The sequence below is a fragment of the Pezoporus flaviventris genome, unplaced genomic scaffold (assembly GCF_033815535.1).
Source record: "Pezoporus flaviventris isolate CSIRO_AGI_PZ_B2104156 unplaced genomic scaffold, CSIRO_AGI_Pfla_v1 ptg000007l, whole genome shotgun sequence".
In the NCBI taxonomy this organism is placed as follows: Eukaryota; Metazoa; Chordata; class Aves; order Psittaciformes; family Psittacidae; genus Pezoporus; species Pezoporus flaviventris.
In genome coordinates, this window is record NW_026892555.1 from 71112025 (window position 1) to 71132914 (window position 20890).

Sequence of the window (20890 nt, forward strand, 5' to 3'; positions counted from 1 at the left end):
TCTGTGCTAGAAATCCTTTTATGGATTCAAAGACTTGGTTCTAAACCTGTGTCCTCAACACAGTGTTACACACTTCGTACAGACTGCCAGACAGAACCCAAAAGTTGAAGCAGCATGAGCAAGGCGGCAAGAGCAAGGCCTAGGGAACAGTGCAGCTACTAACCAGCTCTCCTACCTGTGGATTAACAACATGGAGCCACATCACTGGAGGCTTGTTTGGCTGCTCTAGCCCTTCCACACTGCACTGCTCCACATTCATTATGCATTACATTAATAATGCTACGTGATTACTTACCATAATTTCCACCAGCTATATTGTTTATGCCATAGAGAAATTTGTCCTGCTGAAATACATTATGTTTGAACTGAATATTAGGTAATGGTATTGTCGGATTAAATTTTTATAACAGCAGCTATGAGAGACCAGTTTCCTATTACCCACTGCTCCAAGTTATTTTGGTGATGGACCAGTAGGTATGCAACAGTGGAACAGAAAGAAGGAGCTGACCCAGCTCTACAGTACAGCAATATTCTCGGAAAGTATATTCTACTCCATTCTCTTCAAAAGCAAGAATGTCATTCTTGCTTTTGAAGCACATTTTTGTCATATGCTGCTTCTTTCCTGGCCCACTATACTGAAAATAAGCAAAAAAAAAACCAAAACAACAACAAAAAACCCAAAACAAAACAAAAAGCCTCCGAGAAAACCCATATATGATGAAACTAGAATAGAAATGCAATGTTTTAGCCATGGCGCATGTACACAACAGGACAGGCAATGATACAGTACTTTAATCTGTATTGTCTATATAAAACATTTATTTTTAAGCTCTATAATGATATTATAGAAATACATAGAATATTTTATAGAGTGTATTTTAGTGTACTCACTGTGAAAATAACACATTTATTAAGACAGGTATTCTTATGTCCAAACATTTTAAATATATGCACTTCTCTGCCTTGCAGTATTATGTTACTTTGAAAAAGAAAATACCAGTATTTTATTCTTTGCTCCTCACCAGAATCTTCTCATTCAGATTTCCCTGGGTCATCTAGGGTGCTCACTGCTGTGAGATATTTTATAAAAACCACGAAAAGTACGTAGATTTGTAGATTCCCTATATTTGCTTGCATTCATGTCTAGTGCACATAGCTTGCCGTTCAATTCTCCAAGTGCCTTCTTCGTAAGTACAGTGACATATAGTGCATTCATCAGTTTTCACCTCTCGGCCTGCTGGAATGACAATGGTTTCTGCAAAGCAGTTCGGGCCTAAAAAAAAAAGGAAAGACTTTATTGTGTGACACCAATAGCACACTGTAATCCAGCATAGTTCACTTTTAGTCTGAAGCATGGAAAACCTAACACAAGGTGAGTAATGCCGGGCACATTAAACAAGAATGAGCATCATGCCTGAGGCTGTCCTGCCCTGCACAGGGGAAGGCACACTAAAGGCTTTCTGTGAAACATGGAACTGGGACGGTGACCTCGGCACAAACTGACAGTGCAGATGAATACAGATTTACGCTAGTGAAAATGCCAGCTATTGGTAATGCAACAGTGTGACTGTAGGTTACTGGAGAGCTGATTCTAAGTGTTATTACTTTTTTCCCATTGGAAACAAGCATTGTATTTCATGTAGTAATCAAAATATCAGATCAGTTTATTTTCCATTTAATGAGAAAACAGTCATTTTCCAGTTGAATGGAATAGTTCTAGCCTCTTCTGAATGGAGATGCTTTTTGTGCATAAAATGCAATACTCCATTTTATGTTAAGTCAGCAAGTCTACAAACTCCCCTTTTCAAAGTACACCGAAATAGCTTCATTTCCAAGGACATGACAGGAGAACAACTCACAAGCACAATGTTCGCAAGACAAATCTAGTTCTTTCGGAAAGTGACATCTTCCCTCTGCTGCAGGAGGCTGTGAGTACTGTATTATCTACAGTCCTGTTAAAAAGAAGTCTGATTCTGCACTGAAAATCCACATATACTTTGCAAAGCAGCACTAAATCCTACCGATCATCTATCTGTACACTGTCACATCCTCAGGGGAATTCATCCCTTCCATTCACTAAGAACACACACAAGAGCTGCTCGGGCAGAATCTGGCCACTCAACAGCACTTTGGTGGCACTATCCATCACGGTAGGATGGGCCATAATGGCCAACATATATTGACATGATACTGCTGAAACTCTTGAATGAATATGGGTGTGCAAAACATTCATCAACTGCCAGCCTGTTTGCCATACAAGTAAATGAATTACAGATGAGGCTCTGTCTTCCATTGCTGGGTCTACTCTGAGACCTAAGCCAAACAGTATGACTGCTTCTATTTTTTAAAGTGCTTCCTCTGAAAACCAAAGATAGGGGCATGCTGCACATTCTAAGCCACAAACCAAACAGCTACAAATCAACTTTAGTAGTTATGTCTTCAGATCATGTTATGTATTTGGGTACTGACACAGCAGCCTGAGAATTAGATGCCGAACTGGCAGTAATGAAGGCCTTTCCTCTGTAAAGAGCTACCCTCTAAGAGAGACCTGCAAGACCTGCAGAAATTTGCTTCACCAAGTTGTACCATTAATCCGCTGAATATTTAAGCTGGTATTTATTCTATCTCTAACATGTGGCTTCTTTGATAGTTTTGAGTGGCTTCTTGTCCAGTCAAGGCTTTGGATGCAGAACAGATAGCAAAATACAGCGTATCTCATGTAAAATTACCTGCTTTACTAACCTAATGTTACTGTGATACTCCTGTGTTTGCAGCCCCCTCAGTTTGTCCATACAAGGTATCACTGATCTGGACAACCCAAGAAGGAGGACTCTGGCGTGGCAGACACACTCCTGGGTCCCACCACATGCTGGGAGGTGCCCCAGCTTTCACCTGAGATGAAGCAGTGCTGTTAACAACGCTCTCCTCAGTGGAACCTTACAAGATTTCAACTCTAATCTATGCAATTCTGTTTCACTTAAATACAGAATCCTTCTTGCGCCTGATGAACTTTCATCCCAAGATGGGTTTGTCTGCACATTAGGTAAAGAAACCTGAGTGTTTTGCATGCTGGCCTGTAATGGCCCCGTGTTTTACAACGTTGTATGATATAAAGAGTTAAAATATTAAAAGCAGAATCTACTTTCCACGGTGAATTCGTATGAAACCTACAACACCACTTGAAATTTAAACACTGTGTAAAAGGCACAAGAGGAATACCAGTGATGTCAATCCCCTGTGCAGGATTTATTTCATTCTGGGAAAGTAAATGTTACAGGCTGTGCTTAGTTACAAAAAACAACTAGGGAATGAAGTAAAAACAGTGCAACACGCACAATATCATTCACTAGGATTCCAAATGTAAATGCCTCCATTCACAATTAGCAGCACCTCAATGCAATGCGTACGAGTCCTTCTTACATCAGAAAGTTATTACGTGTAAAGATACAAGTTAGCCCTCAATAGTTAAACTATTTTAGATGGGGAAAGTCACTACTTGGGTAAAGCTAAATAAAGAAAGGCAATAACCATCTACTTGAGAAAGGGACCCACAAAAGTAAATGAAAGCAAAAAAAATATTTTTTTTAGTATCATGCAACTTTTCTACAGAAAATTGCCTATTTTCTGGTTCTGCATTTGCACCCATCATCACTGTAACTGCAAATCCAATATAGAACTTAGACTGGCAATAACCAACTGGTATCCTTACCTCATCTTTTTCTTTGCAATACTGTGTGCACACAATATTGTGGTTAATGTTACAGAAAAGGTCATCAATGAAAAGGCTGAACTGACTATATTACTGCAACACCCTGCACATAAATGTCAGTATAATACAGTGTCCAAACAAGGGAAAACAATTCCATCGCTCTCCTTTTATCATTTCTCCAAACCCTCAGACCTCTTCTAGGGAAAAAAAACAACAAACCAACCAACTGAGCTTCACCCCAAACCTCATTCAGTTTTGAACCTGTATGAGCTAGCCCTGGCTCTCGGGTGTCTTGCAGCCCCCTTCCACCAAACAGGCAATGCTCATCCCTTTCCTTTCCCTCTGAGGAGCAGTCACAGAAACCAGACTGGCTAGAGGCAACTGGTCTGCAGTGATGAAGAATGCATGGGGTGGCAGTGGCAGAACCTGGCTACACCTGCACCTCCAGCAGTCCTTCCTGGGCCCTGCCAGTCAGATGGATCATGCTAATGAAGCAGCTAATGATCCAATTCTGTCTGCCTAAAAGCACAGTGGGGAAACTGAGGAACCAACAATTTTAAGCAGAGTAGGCAGAGCAGGTACACAAAGGCTGGTGTTAGGGTCGAGTGTTATTTCCTCACTGTTTCTTAGCAGAGGGAGGCAGAAGCATGTGCTCCTCCACATTCAAACTGGATAAGCTGCCTTGAAGGCATAGCATTTGTCAAAACTACTGCTTTACTTAAAACTGGGCAGTTTATATTGAATTAGCAAGAACTTCAGATTCCCATCATAAGTGGCACACCACTTTTTAGTGTTTTTTAAATGTTTGCAGAATTACCTGACTTAGCACATGAAAAGCATTTCAAAGTGAACTGGGGCTGTTCCAGCTCCAAAGCCACGGTGTGGTCTTTCTGACTATAAGTTGCTGTTGCAGGAATAGTGGATCTCTTCTCCTTGGTCTACAAAGCAAGCGGCCTGCTTTCTGAGCTCCTCCTTGGTGACACTATCCTGCCCAGCCTCATCACTTGGTGCTCATGCAGTGCAGCAGTGTCTTGTTTGAGCTTGTTTATCTATAGTATAAACCTCCTGGGCCCCATCCCCAACTGCATACACATAGCTCTAAGGAAGCCAGCAGTGCTGCATGTCTTCACAGTACATGAAGATCTTGCCGTATCACTCTTAAATCTGGCAGAAAATTCAATATGACATATTGTATCAATTCCAAGTGCAGCTTGAAATCTAACACGACATCATTTGTTTTCCTAAAGTATGTACTGGCACCGTCAGACTCCACTTCAGCCATACCATGCTGGTATCAGCAGAGGTTTCTTTCCTAGGGCTAAGGCACAGTTGCTGCTGTCTCAGTGAAGCCTTGAAGCAGCTAGGGCAGTGCAAATCCTCAGTTCTCACACTGAGCACTAGACTGGCATGCAGCTCTCAGCTTCCCTGTGTCTGAAATAGCGAGTCCTAACTTCCAAAAGCAACGTTTATATTGGGATCTGAGGAACTAGGAAGACATATTGGTGGTTAATTCACTGGGAGTTTATAATGGGATTTATTGATTTGAGTTCAAACTTAAACAGGGAGATTTAGGTTGGATAGAAGGAAGAAATTCTTTACTCTGAGAGTGGTGAGGCGCTGGCACAGGTTGCCCAAGGAAGCTGTGGCTGCCCCATCCCTGGCAGTGTTCAAGGCCAGGTTGGACAGGTCTTTGAGCAACCTGGTCTAGTGGAAGGTGTCCCAGCTTTTGGCAGTGGGGTTGGAAATGGATGATCTTAATGTGTCTTCCAATCCAAACCACTCTATGACTATATGACTCTATGAATGGGATCCTCACCTTTTAAATGCTTAAAAAGTATAAAAATACAATTGGGGAGACTGCTGCTATTGTGATATTTTTCAAAGGCTTTACGCGGGTCCTGTGAAAAGCTTCCAATGACTTCTATGTTATGCTTCAGATTTGACAAATGCAACAACCTAATTAAAATGCAAATTTTGTTATCTCGGAAGAAAACAGCCGATACCAATTGTCGGCAGAGAATGCCCAAGCCACTCACCTAAAGAAGCAACAGCGCCTGTAACCTTGACAACCTCACAAGAGGCTCTCAGAAGCTTCTCCTTCTCCTCCTCCTCCTCCTCCTCTCCTTCCACAAAACCACAGCTGTACACTACAGAGCTGCGCCTATTTCCTCTGCAGCCTGCCCTTGCTTTTTGCATGGGCACATGTTCCCATCAGTTCCAAAATGTAAGATACAGCAATTTGGTAAATTGTGTTTTAATCAACTGTTTTCATCATGTGTTAAACCAAATTATGGACAAAGAAATCTGTTTGACTGCAAGCTAATGTGTTTGCCTGGAGAATAAGTCATGGCAAATTTCCGCCTATTAGAACTACAGTGACAAACTTTGTAATATAACACTTTGATGTAGGACTGCTTTGGGCTCTGCACTGTACTTACTCCCTAATAGCTTTTCTTTGAACAGCTCCTTGCAGCAGTCAAACAGGTCACTTCCAAGGTACCTGACAGCAGTCCCATGTACCCTGAGAGTTTTAATGGTATTCATCACTGCAGTATTAGCACGCTTTGTAAATGACATAACGTCAACATGTAGCTTAGCCCTGATTTGTTTCTAATTTACTTTACTTCCAAACTTCAGGGAGAGATTTCCAACTGTTACATGAAAAGACAGATCCTACACTTTGCCCTGGAAGTCATGAGAACCATGACAGAAACGCCTGTGCTGGCTGAGATTGGAGGTCCACCTCCAGCAGTCAAAAGGAGATGCCTGGGGAGGTATATGGGGACACAGCAAGCAAACATGCCCAGCTTCCAGCACTTTCTGAATCAGAGATTTTGTAAATGGCTCCAGTGGTTAATGAAGTTAATGGATGGATTTAAATACATTTCTTTATGATGAACCTCTCCAATGTCCTGCTGAACCCATATAAACAGCACTTGGTGGCAAAGAGGTCCAAAGCTCTGGTGCACAGGGTAGAAGAGTTTCCTGTTGTTGCCCAATGCTTTCCATCCACCACCTAAACTTGGTATTCCCAAATCCTCATAGTGGAAGAGGCAGCAACAACCAGGCAATAACAACCACCCCCTTTGCCTATAGATCTCCATGACGCTTCCCTTTCCTCCCATCACCTTACCTGCAGCCTGAGAAGGCTGGTTCTGAGCTCTCACCATGCTTGCTGACTTCCCCACACCTCTCCCAGTTCTGTTACCTCTGTTTTGGGCTGAAGACCAGACCTGTGCACCACAAGCAAGTTGCAGAAACAGCACAGACTTACACAGTAGAACAGTGGTATTGCATTCCCTGTTTTGTTTTCCATTTCCCTCCTACTCCCTGACATTTGACTTTCTGTTGTGACCACTGATTGAAAACTTGAGCTAGCATTTTCATGACACTGAATTTTATACCAGAGAGAAATCATATAGAAACAAACATTCCGCTACATCAAGTCAAATCTGCTGCTGCCTTTCTGCATTACAGAAAAACTTTGTTTTCCAAGCAATGCTACTTGACAATCTTCCATGTTCAATAAGAGTGTTCCTGTTGTTCAGGAATTTCAGTAACAAGAAAGTGAGACCTCCCCCTCACCTTTCAGACACTTCTTTCTGATGTTAAAGACTTCCTCCAGGAAGTTTATTGCAGATGCCAGTAAAACTGATGAAACACCAAGCTGGAAGAAGAGATGTAAACAAATTCCTCACCTGCATTTCAAGCTGTCTGCTGCAGATGACCTGGAATGCCACAGCACAAACCCAAGGACTATTCCACGCTCCAGATGGAAGTTACATGGGGGAGGTGGGACAGCCAAGGATCAAGCCAAGGATAAAGGGTAGCTATACCTGTCTCCCTTATGTACCTGCTGAGATGTTTGAGGTGGATTTCAAAATGTGCTAATACAGCATGGTGAGACAAAATAAAGCTGCTCTGCCATGCCGCACTGAAGCAGCAAGATTTCTGAGATGCAGGCATTACCTCCCTCATCCCTCTCAAATCTAATCACTTCCTCAAGAGATGGTATTGGTACCTACTTTGTGCCCTTCTAATCCCTCATCTCTTCTTAAGGGTCTGTATTTCCCTGACCTGATTTTGTTTCCCTCTCATGCGGATATACACAAATACATCTATCTCCTGCAAAACGTCAGCTCGGAAGATAAAGCACAAAAAGCATCTGGCATAAGTCGCCTGTGACTAGGATTACAGCAGACTCTCATTCTCTCACAAAAATAAGTTCATCACCCCTGCTGCTGTCACGATTCTGACTGCTCCCAATCTAGCGCAACCTTTTACTTGCCTCAGTACCTTGCGATGCTACTGAACCGAGTCCAGAAGAGAGTTTTCAATTACAGAAGAAGGATTCATGGAGACCCAATTTTAAGAACAATTTGGGACCCTCAAGAACCATGTATTATTTCTGTAGTTTATCAATGTCTTAAGACAATGGCTGCCAGAGAACCATGGCAATAGTTCTGAATAGTACTGAAAGTCTATGAGACTTTCAGGAAATGTGTATATAAATGACAGGGAGAAATAAAGGTATTCATGCATTTGGTGATTTTAGCTAGCTGCTATGGGAAGTAACAAAAAGGCAGTGTGCAATGTGCTATCTTTCATGAAAGTGGTGTTTTGCTTATGCTAGAGGCTTGGTGCTTTTAAGAATAATAAAACTCCTCCTTCTGTTAGGGTGTCCTGGGTTCAGCAGTAGCAGTCATTTTTCTCCTTCTTAGTAGCTGGTGCAGTGCTGTGGTTTTGACTTTCAGCCTGGGAACAACACTGATAACACTGATGTTTTTAGTTGTTGCTGAGTAATGTTTACTCTGACCAAGGACTTTGTCTGCTCTGCCAGGGAGGAGGCGAAGCCGGGAAGAAGCAGAGACAGGACACCTGACCCAAACTAGCAAAAGCGGTATTCCATACCACAGCACGTCATGCCCGGTATATAAACTACGGGCAGTTACCCAGAAGGGCTAGATCACTGCTCAGTTGGGCTGGGTATCGGTTGGTGGGTGGTGAGCGGTTGTATTCTCTTCCCTTGTTATTTCCCTTATCATTATTATTATTGGTGGTAGCAGCAGTGGTTTTGTGTTATACTTTAGTTACTGGACTGCTCTTATCTCAACCCATGGGACTTATATTCTTTTAATTCTCCTCCCCATCCCTCCAGGAGCAAGGGGGGAGGAGGGTGGAAGGAGGGGGAGTGAGTGATTGGCTATGTGGTTCTGGGTTGCTGGCTGGGCTTAAACCATGACATAGGGTCATGCTTTGTTAGAAGCACAGGGGACTGACAGATTGAAAGAAAGTCTGTCAAGGGCAAAACAATTAAGATTTTGCCACCTGATTTAGAAGGATGGGTACAGCAGCATCTGCTGTGAGTGGACAGACAGAAGAGAGCTCAGTGAAGTACTCCAGTAACTAAATGGGGCGGTTGCATCCTTAATGGCACTGCTTTGGCAAAGTGGATAGCAAAGCTCCAGATGTTCCTTTAGTCTAACTGTACCTGTGTGTGTGTGTGTGTGTGTGTGTGTGCATTTTCTTTAATGCATAAGATAGAACAAGCTATAATCCTAATCAGAGCTGGGCTTTAATATTCTGCTCATAAGACTCACAAGACCTATTTATGATTAAGTTCTATTGCTTTACTTTTTTATTTATCATGCTTGGCAGCACTACTGATCAACATTTAGTTCCATCCCTAGTCCTAGAAACCGAAGAAGTGTCCCGCCACTATGGCCACTGGACAGATCCTTTCCACCAGTGATTCTTCCCAGCTCTGATTCTCCATCCCCTTGCACTTTGTGGTGATGTTAGTATCCCTGGAATGACAATGCAAAATGCTACCAAAACCAGGGCTGCAGTTACCTCTGCACAGACAGAAATTGCTTGCAGAAAGGGAATGGTCCATAACCCTGCCACTGCCGCTGGCCCCTTGGATTTTCACATGTATTCAGGGAGCAGAATTTGAGATGTCTGCTTTTTGTGTATTGAACAAAAAGAAGCAAAGGAACATCGACCACTACACAGTCCAATTCTACATGAGCCAAACAGAAAGCCTCAGAGCATAAAAGGTACCAATTAAATAGGAGGCTTGAGTGCCATAAAAATAAAATCCATCAAACAACTTCCTTTATCAGAGAAAATATAGAAAGACTTGAATGCTCTGCTTAAAATGATTTTCAGAAGTCCTGTAACTTGTAAAGAGATACTGTGTTCCACCCAGAAACGGCACCAATTAGACACAAGCTGAACACAGTGTGTATCTTTCAGAAAATAAACACACAGAAGCCAGCAAGCTGTGCATCAATTCTGTGCTCAGCTTTCTTGCAGCTCAGGCACCACCCAGACGATTAGGAAACTAGAGACTCAGGGCTTGAATGCAGCAGGAAAACTCATGTCAGATGCCTCCTTAAATAACAGAAACGCTCAGGAGCTGACACTGCTCACCTGCAGCTCACTGCGGAAACTTCCTGCTGGGAACAGGTTTTCACCGATGTTATGCTTGCAGGGACTACCTGCCCGTGCTCCCCAAAGTTCTCTGCTCCCTGCTTCACTGGCCAGGCTAGACTGTGAACTAGCCTGGATTAAAGCTGTCCTGGAAGACAGGAGGGCTGGTTTTGGTCCAGGATATGATCTGCAGCACAGCATCCTGCAGGGATGCCTGCAGTGAAGTGGGGGTACACAGCAAAAACATGAGCTGCTTGCTTAGAAAACTATTTCTGAAGCCCAGAGAGGGCGGTCACATCTAAGAAACCAAACTGATAAATTGCTAAGTTTTCCCTTAGTTACAGAAGCTGCTGCAGCATTGCCAGGCACTGTGGGGACAGACTGCCAGTGGTGGTGGTATGTTGTGTGGGTTGCACTGGGTGAGCTGCTGCCTGCCCCAGCACTCATAGCATGGGGGCTTAAAAGCTCTGCTGCTGAGGTTAATCCATGGGGACCAATCCTTCCCTTTCTTAAGCTGTTTATTCATCCCAGTGACCCTGCCTGGAGGCCTGCTCGAAGCCCTACTCTGCACTAAGACATCTTCACACTGGAAAACATCAGTTGACTCTTCAAACTAAGCAAGCCATGTGAAATGCCTTTGTTGAAAGATCCTCAACAAGTTACCCTAAAAACTATTATGCAAATTTAAATAGACTCAGCACTTCTAAAAGCACACACTGCAGTCCAGTAATTTAATGCATCAGAGATCTGCTGCAAACCCTAAAAGTACATTTTAATTAGCCAAAACACAGTAGCACTGGTGGGCTGCAGCATCTATCAAGCAGGTTAGTTAGGTCGCTGAGAAGTGTACAGCAGCTTAGGCGGTGATACACAAGATTGTATGTGTCAGGAAACACACACTAAATGCAGGATGCTAATGAAGGAAGACATTTTGAGAACTGTTATGGAAAAATCCCTAAAGACTTCAACTAAATTGAAAGTTAAAGTGGTACCAAAGCATAGTATAATTCTGCTTTGGCAATGAAGTGGAATCTAAATCAGAATAATTTCCAGTCACTATAAAGCACTGGGTAGTGCAAATATAAGGATGGCCAGTGGCTACCTACTGCTACAAGGAGTTATTTGATTAAATTAACAAAACATTATCAGCCAAGCATCACCCGTTTTCTCACCACATTTTAGAATAAATAGATTACTGTTAAATCAGGGGTTAACTTTCTTACTCAGATGATTTATTTATGTACTTATGATCTTCAGTATTACTCTTACTGAGGATGATTTATATCAAAATACTGAATGTAGTGTCATTCAATTCCAGAAAGACTGTCACAGCAGACAGTAACAACTCTCCCAATTAAATAGTTCTCTTGCAAAATTAAGTATTTTATAAGGCACTGGTTTGGCTTTTTTGTTGTTATTTTAGGTTCTGTCATCATAACCAAAGCTTTGGGGTTTTTGTGTTAATTATGACTTTAGCGGCTTTCCTACACAGACAGATTTCTAGCCCCTCATCCAAATTCACTAGAGGTGGTTTGCTGTGATTGTAGTTGTACAGATGTACTTAACATGTCTTTCTCTAGATAATCCGCTGCTGAAATGATACACACTAATCTAGAAACAGGCATCATCACTGAAGGAGCAGTGGTTTGGGGTTTCAGACACCTGTGTGACCCTCTCATACAGGCAAGTTGTGAGCAATGTTGTCAGCTGCTCGAAAAGGTAACAGAAGTTGAGAATGAAAGGGAATAACATTAATGCTATAACAGAAATAAGTGGTCCATCACATCTGAACTGCTCAGCTTCATACCCGGAGACTGTTCTTGTGGCAGTTTCTGGACTATATCTGAGATGTTTGGCTCGTTTTATCCATTTTCTTTGAGCTACGTGACAAAAGGTAAGAACCCAGCAGAGATCGATCCCAGTGCAACTGTTGTTTAAAATATTTGAAAACACAGTTCCCCAAAGGTCTTTCTTTACTATATATATTGAAGTCTGATCGCCTTCTCTTCCCCTTCCACCTTTCCTACTTAGAATGTTTCAGAAAATCTGCCTCCTAAAACCAGATAAATGGTGCCCTTTATGACAGGGATAGAAGTGACTGCGATCTATGCTGAAAAATGAATTATAATTGTCAGCGTGTCATACATCACTTTAAAATACAATGATTTCCAACAACATCCTTTGTTAGCTTCACGCATTGTTAGCTTCACTGACTGAAATAAAAAGCTGTACTCATGAAAAAACAGGTGCAGTGCACTGAAATCAGAATGGAAACCAAAGAAGCTGTTTCCTCACCAATCCTAATGAATTACTACTATCTTTGGGTGTGAAAATTTGTAAAATATACAGTTATAACGCTAGTAGTTTTAACATGTTATTATTGTGTGAAAATACCTGTAAAGGACTGGTATTTCTGCCTAAGAAAAAAATATCAACTCTAAGATGCACCCAAGTTACTCCGCAACTGAGAAAAATCACAGTACTTTTATGAGCAAAAGACAGGCTATGCTTTGCCCTCCATGCTGCTGAATCAATAATTCTACCTTTTCTTGCCCTTTAATGATTTTCCTCTGGTGGTTATGAAGCACAGCACAGAGACAGCTTGCTTTTGAAAGACTGTATTTTGCGCCTCTTCAGGAAGCCAAAGAGAAAGTATCTGGAAAACATTGCTGTGAGAGCATGCCCTTCCTGCCCCTTGTACCCTGAGCTGCTCTGTTCCCATGCTCCACCAGGATGTGACCCAGAGAAAGCCCGGCTTTGGTACCTACACCAGCACACTCCTGGACAGCTCTGAGAACAAGTCACTCAGCACCCAACTCTGCACCTAAACCCAAGGGATCTGGTCCTAGCCAGCCATCTGTCTATGGAGGGGAAGGAAGAGTCACCTCCAGGGGCAAGTCACTGCACCCCCTTCAGCCACGTGCTGCAACAATGGTTCACAAGCCTGGTCTGCAGATTGTTCCCCTCCCCAGCATGCAGATGTCCTCCTCATGGTTCAGCCCAAGTTCTGACACAGGCTTGTACTGCTTGCTTATCTCATAGAGCTCTTGCCCTGCATGCCAGGTGCCCAACAAAGCTGCTCTACCACTGCCCTGCTCAACTGGACAGAGGAGACAAAACATAATGAAAGCCTTGGGGGTTGGGATAAAGACAGGGAGAGATCATTCAATTACTGCCGTGGGCAAAACAGACTCGACTTGGGAAATCAGTTTAATTTATTACCAATCAAATCAGAGTAGGATAACGAGAAACAAAACTAAATTGTAACTTCACTCCCAAATTCTCTGCCTCCTCCTCCTCAGTGGCACACGGGGATGGGGAATGGGGCCTGTGGTCAATTCATCTTATACTGTCTCTGCTGCTGCTTCCTCCTCAGGGAAGGACTCCTCACACTCTTTCACAGTGTGGGATTCCTCCCATGGGAGACAGTCCTCCACCAACTTCTCCAACGTGAGCCTTCCCCATGGGATGCAGCTCTTCATGAACTGCTCCAACAGTTGCAACACAAAAATTCATCACTATCAGAAGTCAACTCCCTCTCATTTGTGTCTGCTTCACCATTACACAACTCATGAATCAACAACTGGCTGACAGAGATCCTTTGGGGTAGGAAGAGTGGAAACCAGAAGATAGAAGGGTGATTCACTGCAAAGGCAAAAGAGTAGGAAGACACTAGTGCTGGAAGAAACCAAATTAGTGGGATTGCAAGCAGGAAAGAAAAAGGCAGGAAACAGGCCAGGTGACTGGCAAAATTATTTTAAGGGCTCATGTCTTTGTGGAGATGGAAAGAAAGGTGATTCAAAGTGTGAGACATGAATTATGAAAGATAAGGGAAGTGGTTTTGTTAAATGCAAAAGACTGCCTCTGTGAGTTACGCAAATACTTTCATCTTGAGAGAAGAGCAGCAGCACAGAAATTGCATGTCACTCACAGGGGCAGACATAGAAGGATATCACTACCCAAATGAAATCTTCCATAGGGTAGCGCTCGATTTCGTATCTGGTGTCTGAATCCAATATTTATTTTCCCATGCAGTTATTAGCACATATTTTCTTTCCATTACACAGGTGTGTGAAATTTGGGAAGGGCACAACATGGAGTCGATCACCTCAGAGGTGACAGATTTGTACGTACATGGATGCATGTCAGCTGGGTCAGAAACATAAAGTCATGACGGTAAACTGCGTGTTTCCTTTCACGTTCCCACTGCAACACTGCTCACTTAGAGACCTCAGTTTTTAGGCAATACAATCTCATAATCTAAGCAGCCAAAATTCGTATAATGAAGGTTGCAAAGATGTCTGCTCCTCTGAGAAGGAAGAGACAAGATATTCCCAGACAGCAGCTGAACTATTTAAATGTCCTACCACTTAGCCAAAAGCTCTGGAGGATGCAAGCACTACCAACATTACTGAAGCTCCTGTTCACAGGAGTAGCCAGCAAAGATGCTCTGGGGAAAGTAAGAAATCAGAACAGGCCTTTTGTTAAATTAACAGTCCAGAAAATTCTGTCTTCACAAAAAACAAACCGGCTTCCAGGCAATGGCCCCCAGGATGGCCAAACTGGCACTGGGAGCCTGGGCTGCATCTTAGATCTCTCTTTTTCTTTCCCAACACGTTAGACCTCTGGAGCAGTTATTGAGGCATGAAAGCTAGTCTTTGTATTTACAGTAATAGAATCACTGTAAACCTACTCTTAAATATTTCCACATATTATGTATTTCTTCTTGTAAAATTATCCCCAAAGGAAAGAATTATGGAAATAAAAATTCTAGGGGAAAAACAGCTGGTGCTTTAATGTTTATCTGAAAGCTATGTTTGTTTTCTCCTAGGCAAAACCAGAGCCATATGAAATTGTAAATGATTCCCGAGACACCCTGAACTTGTTTTTTGTAAAACTTACATTAGTGCAGTAAAAAAAGAGTAGCAAATAAAACGAAAGCAGCAAAACTAAAAATTACATTTTACTTTTCTAATGAAGTTATTAATCCAAATGTCCTACAACAAACAATTAAGCACTCAATTTACAATGTTAGCTACTCCATTTGTCTTTGGGGTATTCTTCTACTCTACAGTGATACAAATGATCACTGCACACCTGCCGCATACAAGGCATAAGGTTAAGGGAGACCTGGGAAGCTGGTGTGGAATATAAGTCATTAGTTTACAGAAACCCTCTAGAAGGCAAAACTAAATTAAAAGGAGGAGCTCTTAATTACAGAGTGGACCAAAGTGTTGCAAAATATGTGGGATTCAGAGATGTGGAAAGGGGATGTTTCCTGGAGAAAGCCAATGTCACAGCAAAGGGGGAATATCAGCCCAAGAGGAAAAAAACCACCAACTTGTTTTGATTCATTCCCTTTCACAAAGTGTGGTTTATTTCTGGCTTGCCCAGGGGCTTAACTTGCAAACATTCCTTTTGAACTGATACCAGAAGCTTTAGTAGCACAATACGTACTTGTAAAGTCTACAACCACTAATGGATTAGTAATTTCTTTTCTCATTCTTTATTACAAGTATGTGTGTAATTTATGCGTGTCATTGAAATCTGTGTATTAATGTGCATAAAAAATGAGTTCTGTAAGGAATCTCTGCGGAACGAAGCTTTGGACAGGTTTTCAAGAGTGGCTGGAGAAGAGAAAAGGGAAGAATGAGTTTTAAGCAGTCCCATTTCTACTAGAGAATGCATGAAGACTGGAGGAGCGAAGATCCAGGTCACAAACAGCCAAAGAGTCTTATGATATCTACACTGATTTCCTTCCCTTTGTATTTGTACCTTTTCTTGCTTATTGCATTGTAAACTCTTCAGCACTGAGGCTCGCTCTTGCAAGTTTGGTTTTTTTTTTTGCATAGGACCTTGCAAGTTAGATCATCGATCCTAGTTCGGAAAATAATTACAGTAATTATGATAAACATTTTTCTTTCTATAGGACCTTTCAGGGCTTTTCCTGATAGTCCAAATGCTAAACATTAGTTATTTGCCACAGCTACTAAATTATGAAGTAACAAATCTCATTGAACAGTAAGGAAAAGTTCAACCTTAAAGGAATTCTCTCACAGGTGTGTTAGAGATGAAGGAAACAAACACTGGCCACAGTCAGAAAAGCTTTCAGGGCTCTAAGATTAGTAAAACAAATGTACACACACATGGAAACACCCCAAAATTAACAAGGTGGTTCTGCAGTGATTGAGTTGCATTTGTATCTCTATTCACCAAACGCTAAAATGCCACTCATAGTGCTGTGGGAGCTGGCAAATACTATGCCTCTACAGACTCCATGACTCTATAAACCTTGTCCACATGTCCCCTCCTCCATCTTCTTTCCAAAAGGAAGAGTGGCATCCTTTTCAGTCTCTTCCTGTTGGCCAGCCCCATGCCTTCTAGCACGCTAGCTGCTAATCTTTGCACCTTCTTTTCGTCTGCTCCAGCCTTTTTCAGGTGCAGAGACCAGGACAACACACAGTGCTCACACATGGGTGTGATGGTGGGGAAAAAAACTGGACCATCTATCTTATTCTCATTATCCTTCCTGATTATGGACAGTATTTCACTGGCTTTGTTACCTGCCACCACATACCAAGCTGCTGATTTCAGAAACCTCTCAGTAACCACTCCTGAGCTGCTACAGCCACTTCCCAGCCTAGCTAGGAGGCACCGTCTAGATTATTTACCCTGTGGGCACCACTGTACACTGAACCTTGCCTGTCATCTTTTTACACACTCATTTTGTGAGCTGCTTTTGGAGATGTTTGCCACTGGCATAGCATCCGACTATCCAAAAGATTTTTGTACCATCCAAACCGCAGAAATCAACTGCATGCTCCCTGTTGAAGCTGTTGACTCCCTCAGGAATTAAGGCAGGAATGCCTTGATCCTCATGCCCCTAGCATTTTGCTCTATTGAACTCCCTTTCTGTGAATGTATCTGACCATTTTTCAAATCCATGCAACTCCTGACAGCCAATGACTTCCAGTCTCACTCTAATGTGTAAAAAAATCACTTACATCCCTTTGCTTAGTTTGAGCGTTCACATAATAATTTCACTGAGCTAGACTAGTTCTTTTAATGTGAGAGACAGCAGAGGTGTTATTCTGAGGATGAACAGCTGAAGTTCTTGATAATAAGGATTTTCTCCTTTATGATGCCTTCCAGCCAAGGATTGCAAACCCTATCTTGAGACTTACATGCTGTAAGATTAGCCAGATGTCTATGAATTTATAGTTTGAGGATCTGTTCACTTTCTTAAGCAAGAGAATAGCAATGATTTTTAATACAGTTTTCTCATTATATTTTGAAAAAGAGAAAATCACCTATATCCTTTAGATGAAAGTGACCATTTTTCTTAAAACTGCAGTACAGAGACACCAACCAATTTCTAACAACCATTAAATATACTCTTGCTATCTAATGTGCATATGGAAATAAGGTTTGCAGTATTACTATTTTACAGGCCAACAAAGGATCAATTAATTTCTAAATTGCAGCACAAAAAAACCACCACCACCACCAAAAAAAACAACAACACCCCCCCCCCCCAAAAAAAAAAACAACAAACCAAGACCCACCCTAACCTGAGAATAATTTTTACAGGAAGTCTTTACCATAATGCTGTGAATAAGACCACTTTAATGCTTTCAAATAGACTAAAGCACTTTGGAATGTAAACTTTTAGACAGAATTTTGCATAATTGTAGGCAAATTACATCAAGGAATAAAATACATCAGGGAGTCAATTCCCTGAGGCATAAGTGTCAGTTGATTTCTACTTTATTAGGAACATCACTCCAGGTAAAAATATCCCAGCAGCAGGGCAAAATAATCCAGTTGCAAAGATAAGATTCCCTGAGGGAATCATATGCAAACAGAAGCAATGGCTCTTCAAAATGCCAGCAATAGAAAATGCAGTAAAACTCACCTTCATCTTTGGCTAGTGCTGCAAACACCAGAACTGTGAAAGGATACTGGACTAAATCAAAATACCCCAATCACGGTTAAATAATCAGACTGATAAATTCAGATTTCTGATTTTAACCCTCTTTGTGCACGTTGTGTCATTTTTCCTGGGCGTAAGGACTTAGCAAATAAAACACCTGTACAAATGTAATTATGAGACTTGTGCTTTAGCTAATTATGGCATATTTACAGATATTAAATAAGACTGTGGTGACAAATAATGACTGAATACAGATCCGAAAGGGGCAAATTTTTAAAATAGGATAAAATGTGAGTTATAATGGAAGACAGAAAGAAAAACTGCTTTTTATCTCTGGCACTTTCTCTTCTTAGTCTTCATTTCTTTTCAAAGGGGAGCTTTTAAAAGTCATACTCAGTCACTTGTTCTTCCCAGTAACTAATCTATCACATGTTCTTTCTGCACACAACATTGCTTTTAAAAAGACCATTTCAAACACTGGTTTCTGGTTAAAAGCCAGATTTCATTTCCAGGCTGTTAAAAAGTGAGAAAAAAAATCTAAAGGAGAGGGCTAGCCTGCCAAGCCATATTTGACCACATTTGACTCCCATTACAGACAGACTTCCTATGGCTTGTATTCTTATTTGTTTGCTTTCTATTAAAAGCAAGATTTAAAGAAAAGCTTCCACTCCAGACACGTTTATTTTTTTTCCCCTTAAGATGCTCCTCTGCCCTGTTTTCAGTTTTCAAATGTGAGCTCTGTGAGAAGACTGCAGGAAGACTGTGGAGGACATTCAGCCATATACACTTAGGAGAACAGAGCACCTTGGCCACATGGCAATAGAGGACGAACGGGGATGGTAAAAGAACTTGCGGAAAAATGAGAGTGAGGAAATTACATAAACAAGGTTCTCACACTGAAATGTGCCTGTCTGCATGTTCAGACAACCAGGCCCAAGGCATTAGAAAGATTTCAAAAGACTATAAATCAAACTTAAGAGTAGCCTTTCTTCCTCCAGCTATCAAAGCATGAGCACCTCGCATCTAAATGAGCTTTTCTGAATCTACCCCACTGCCAAGTCTGTGTGCATTGCACTAGTTACCTGTATGTTTCAAAACAGACAAACCTCTGAGGCCCTGGATTTATTATTACAATGATTTCCTCCAAAAACGTGTTTGCTGTTTTTTTTCTAAAGAACCTCCCTCCAAAATCACTCCCCTCTCCCCATCAGAGCTTTACACTGCCTGCAGAAATTACACTAATTAGCACTAGCTTCTACAAAGACAGACAGGAGTTTAGGGGAAAAGCAGTAATCACCCAGTACCTCATCTCTGGACGTGCTGGATTACAAATACATTTGTTTCTCAGCTCCTGTGGTGATGCGAATAGGCACAGGTGCCAGATCATTGAAGCAGTGGACTATAAACAAGAAATGTCTTTTGAAAGTATGTTTGTTTGAAGGACAGAAGACAAAGATTCTTTGAAGGATTACAAGACAAAACAGTGGCAAGTCTGAAACAGTGTCACATCCCTTCAGCTGCATGAGTCCAGGGACTTTTAAAACTTGAGGGAAGATTTACCCAGGCAGAGGTGTAATTAAACATGCCTGGAGAGCACACTTAAAAAGCGCCTCAAGGATTGCTTTGGCTGTATGAGTTTTGTCCGTCTTGCTCAAAACATGGAACTTGTCCAAGCACTGTCAGGAAAACACAACCAGCGAACAGCCTGCTCCTCACTCCCAGCTGGCACTCTCGGGTCTCCTCCTCAATGTGCCAGCTTGGAACTTCCCGAATCGCTGCTCTGTGCTGGATCACACTTTCACAACAGAAATACACACACTGAAGTTCCTTGCGATGGAAAACAGCTTGTTCTAAAAGCCAACAGCCTTTGGCCTCATGCTCTTCCACAGGTACCTAGGTACTTGGTCCTGCTACCATTGCACAGGCTAATAAAAAACCAGAGAAGGGAAGAATATGCCTGTGTCTGGTGCAAAAGACTTTTTATTGAAGAGATTTACAGAAAGCAACAGATTGTTGTAACAAAAGCATATAAAAGATAACTGATGTGAGAACAGAGTCCGTCAGTTAAGATACCTCATTCTCATTTACTGGAGATTAGATGACTCTGCATGGGTATCTTACCTTTGCAAAACCAGGTATTACTGGTCCATTCATTATGAGGCAATTCTAGGAGATTATTATAGGAGAAATTCCAAAACAAACATTAGAAGACAAGTTTTGGTTCCACCAAAATCACTGGAAGCTCTGACCAGCCGACAGTCACAGTGGCAACAGTATTTAAAATGTAGTAACAAGAGTATAGAAATCAACCACAATCAGTATCGTCAGCAGTATGGTAACAACCCTACTTTTTCTCCCACTGAGTAGCACTAGCTCCATGTGATAGCCACACACTCACTCCATGTCTCCACCTGTCAGTCATGAAGGAGAGAGAAACTGTTACAATCTGAGCTGGAAAAATCTAAAGCAGGCAAGTTGAAGTTGTACAGTAGAATTTTTCTTTCTATACAGGATTGTTTTGCCACAAGGGCACCTTTTCAAGATGGTTACCATGATGAAATTTGAATGCTGTGGTGTTAATTTTGTTTGTACTTCAGTTACTACCAGTCCACAGGGTGCTGAAAAGTTTTTGTGCTATTAAAAAAAAACCCACCTGCTTGAAAGCGCATCATATAGTTGTTCTGCAGCTACATTCTCAACAAATTTTCCCAGCAGAGCAGTACAAAGCACACTACAGAAGATGCAAGTTTCAGCTGGCTGTCACCACAGGACATACCTTGATGGACTATTCTTCTGTAAGTTGCCCAGATCTG

General features: G+C 41.8%; 1 protein-coding gene across 1 annotated transcript in view; it reads right to left on the reverse strand.

Annotated features, from left to right (window-relative positions):
- Positions 1-790: 790 nt before the first annotated feature.
- VWC2 (von Willebrand factor C domain containing 2) overlaps positions 791-20890 on the reverse strand; it is a 53595-nt gene continuing 33495 nt past the window's right edge. The window contains exon 3 of the mRNA XM_061449167.1: positions 791-1273. Within this exon, the coding sequence (XP_061305151.1) occupies positions 1122-1273 (152 nt within the window). The 3' untranslated portion in view covers positions 791-1121. The remainder of the gene's footprint in view (positions 1274-20890) is intronic.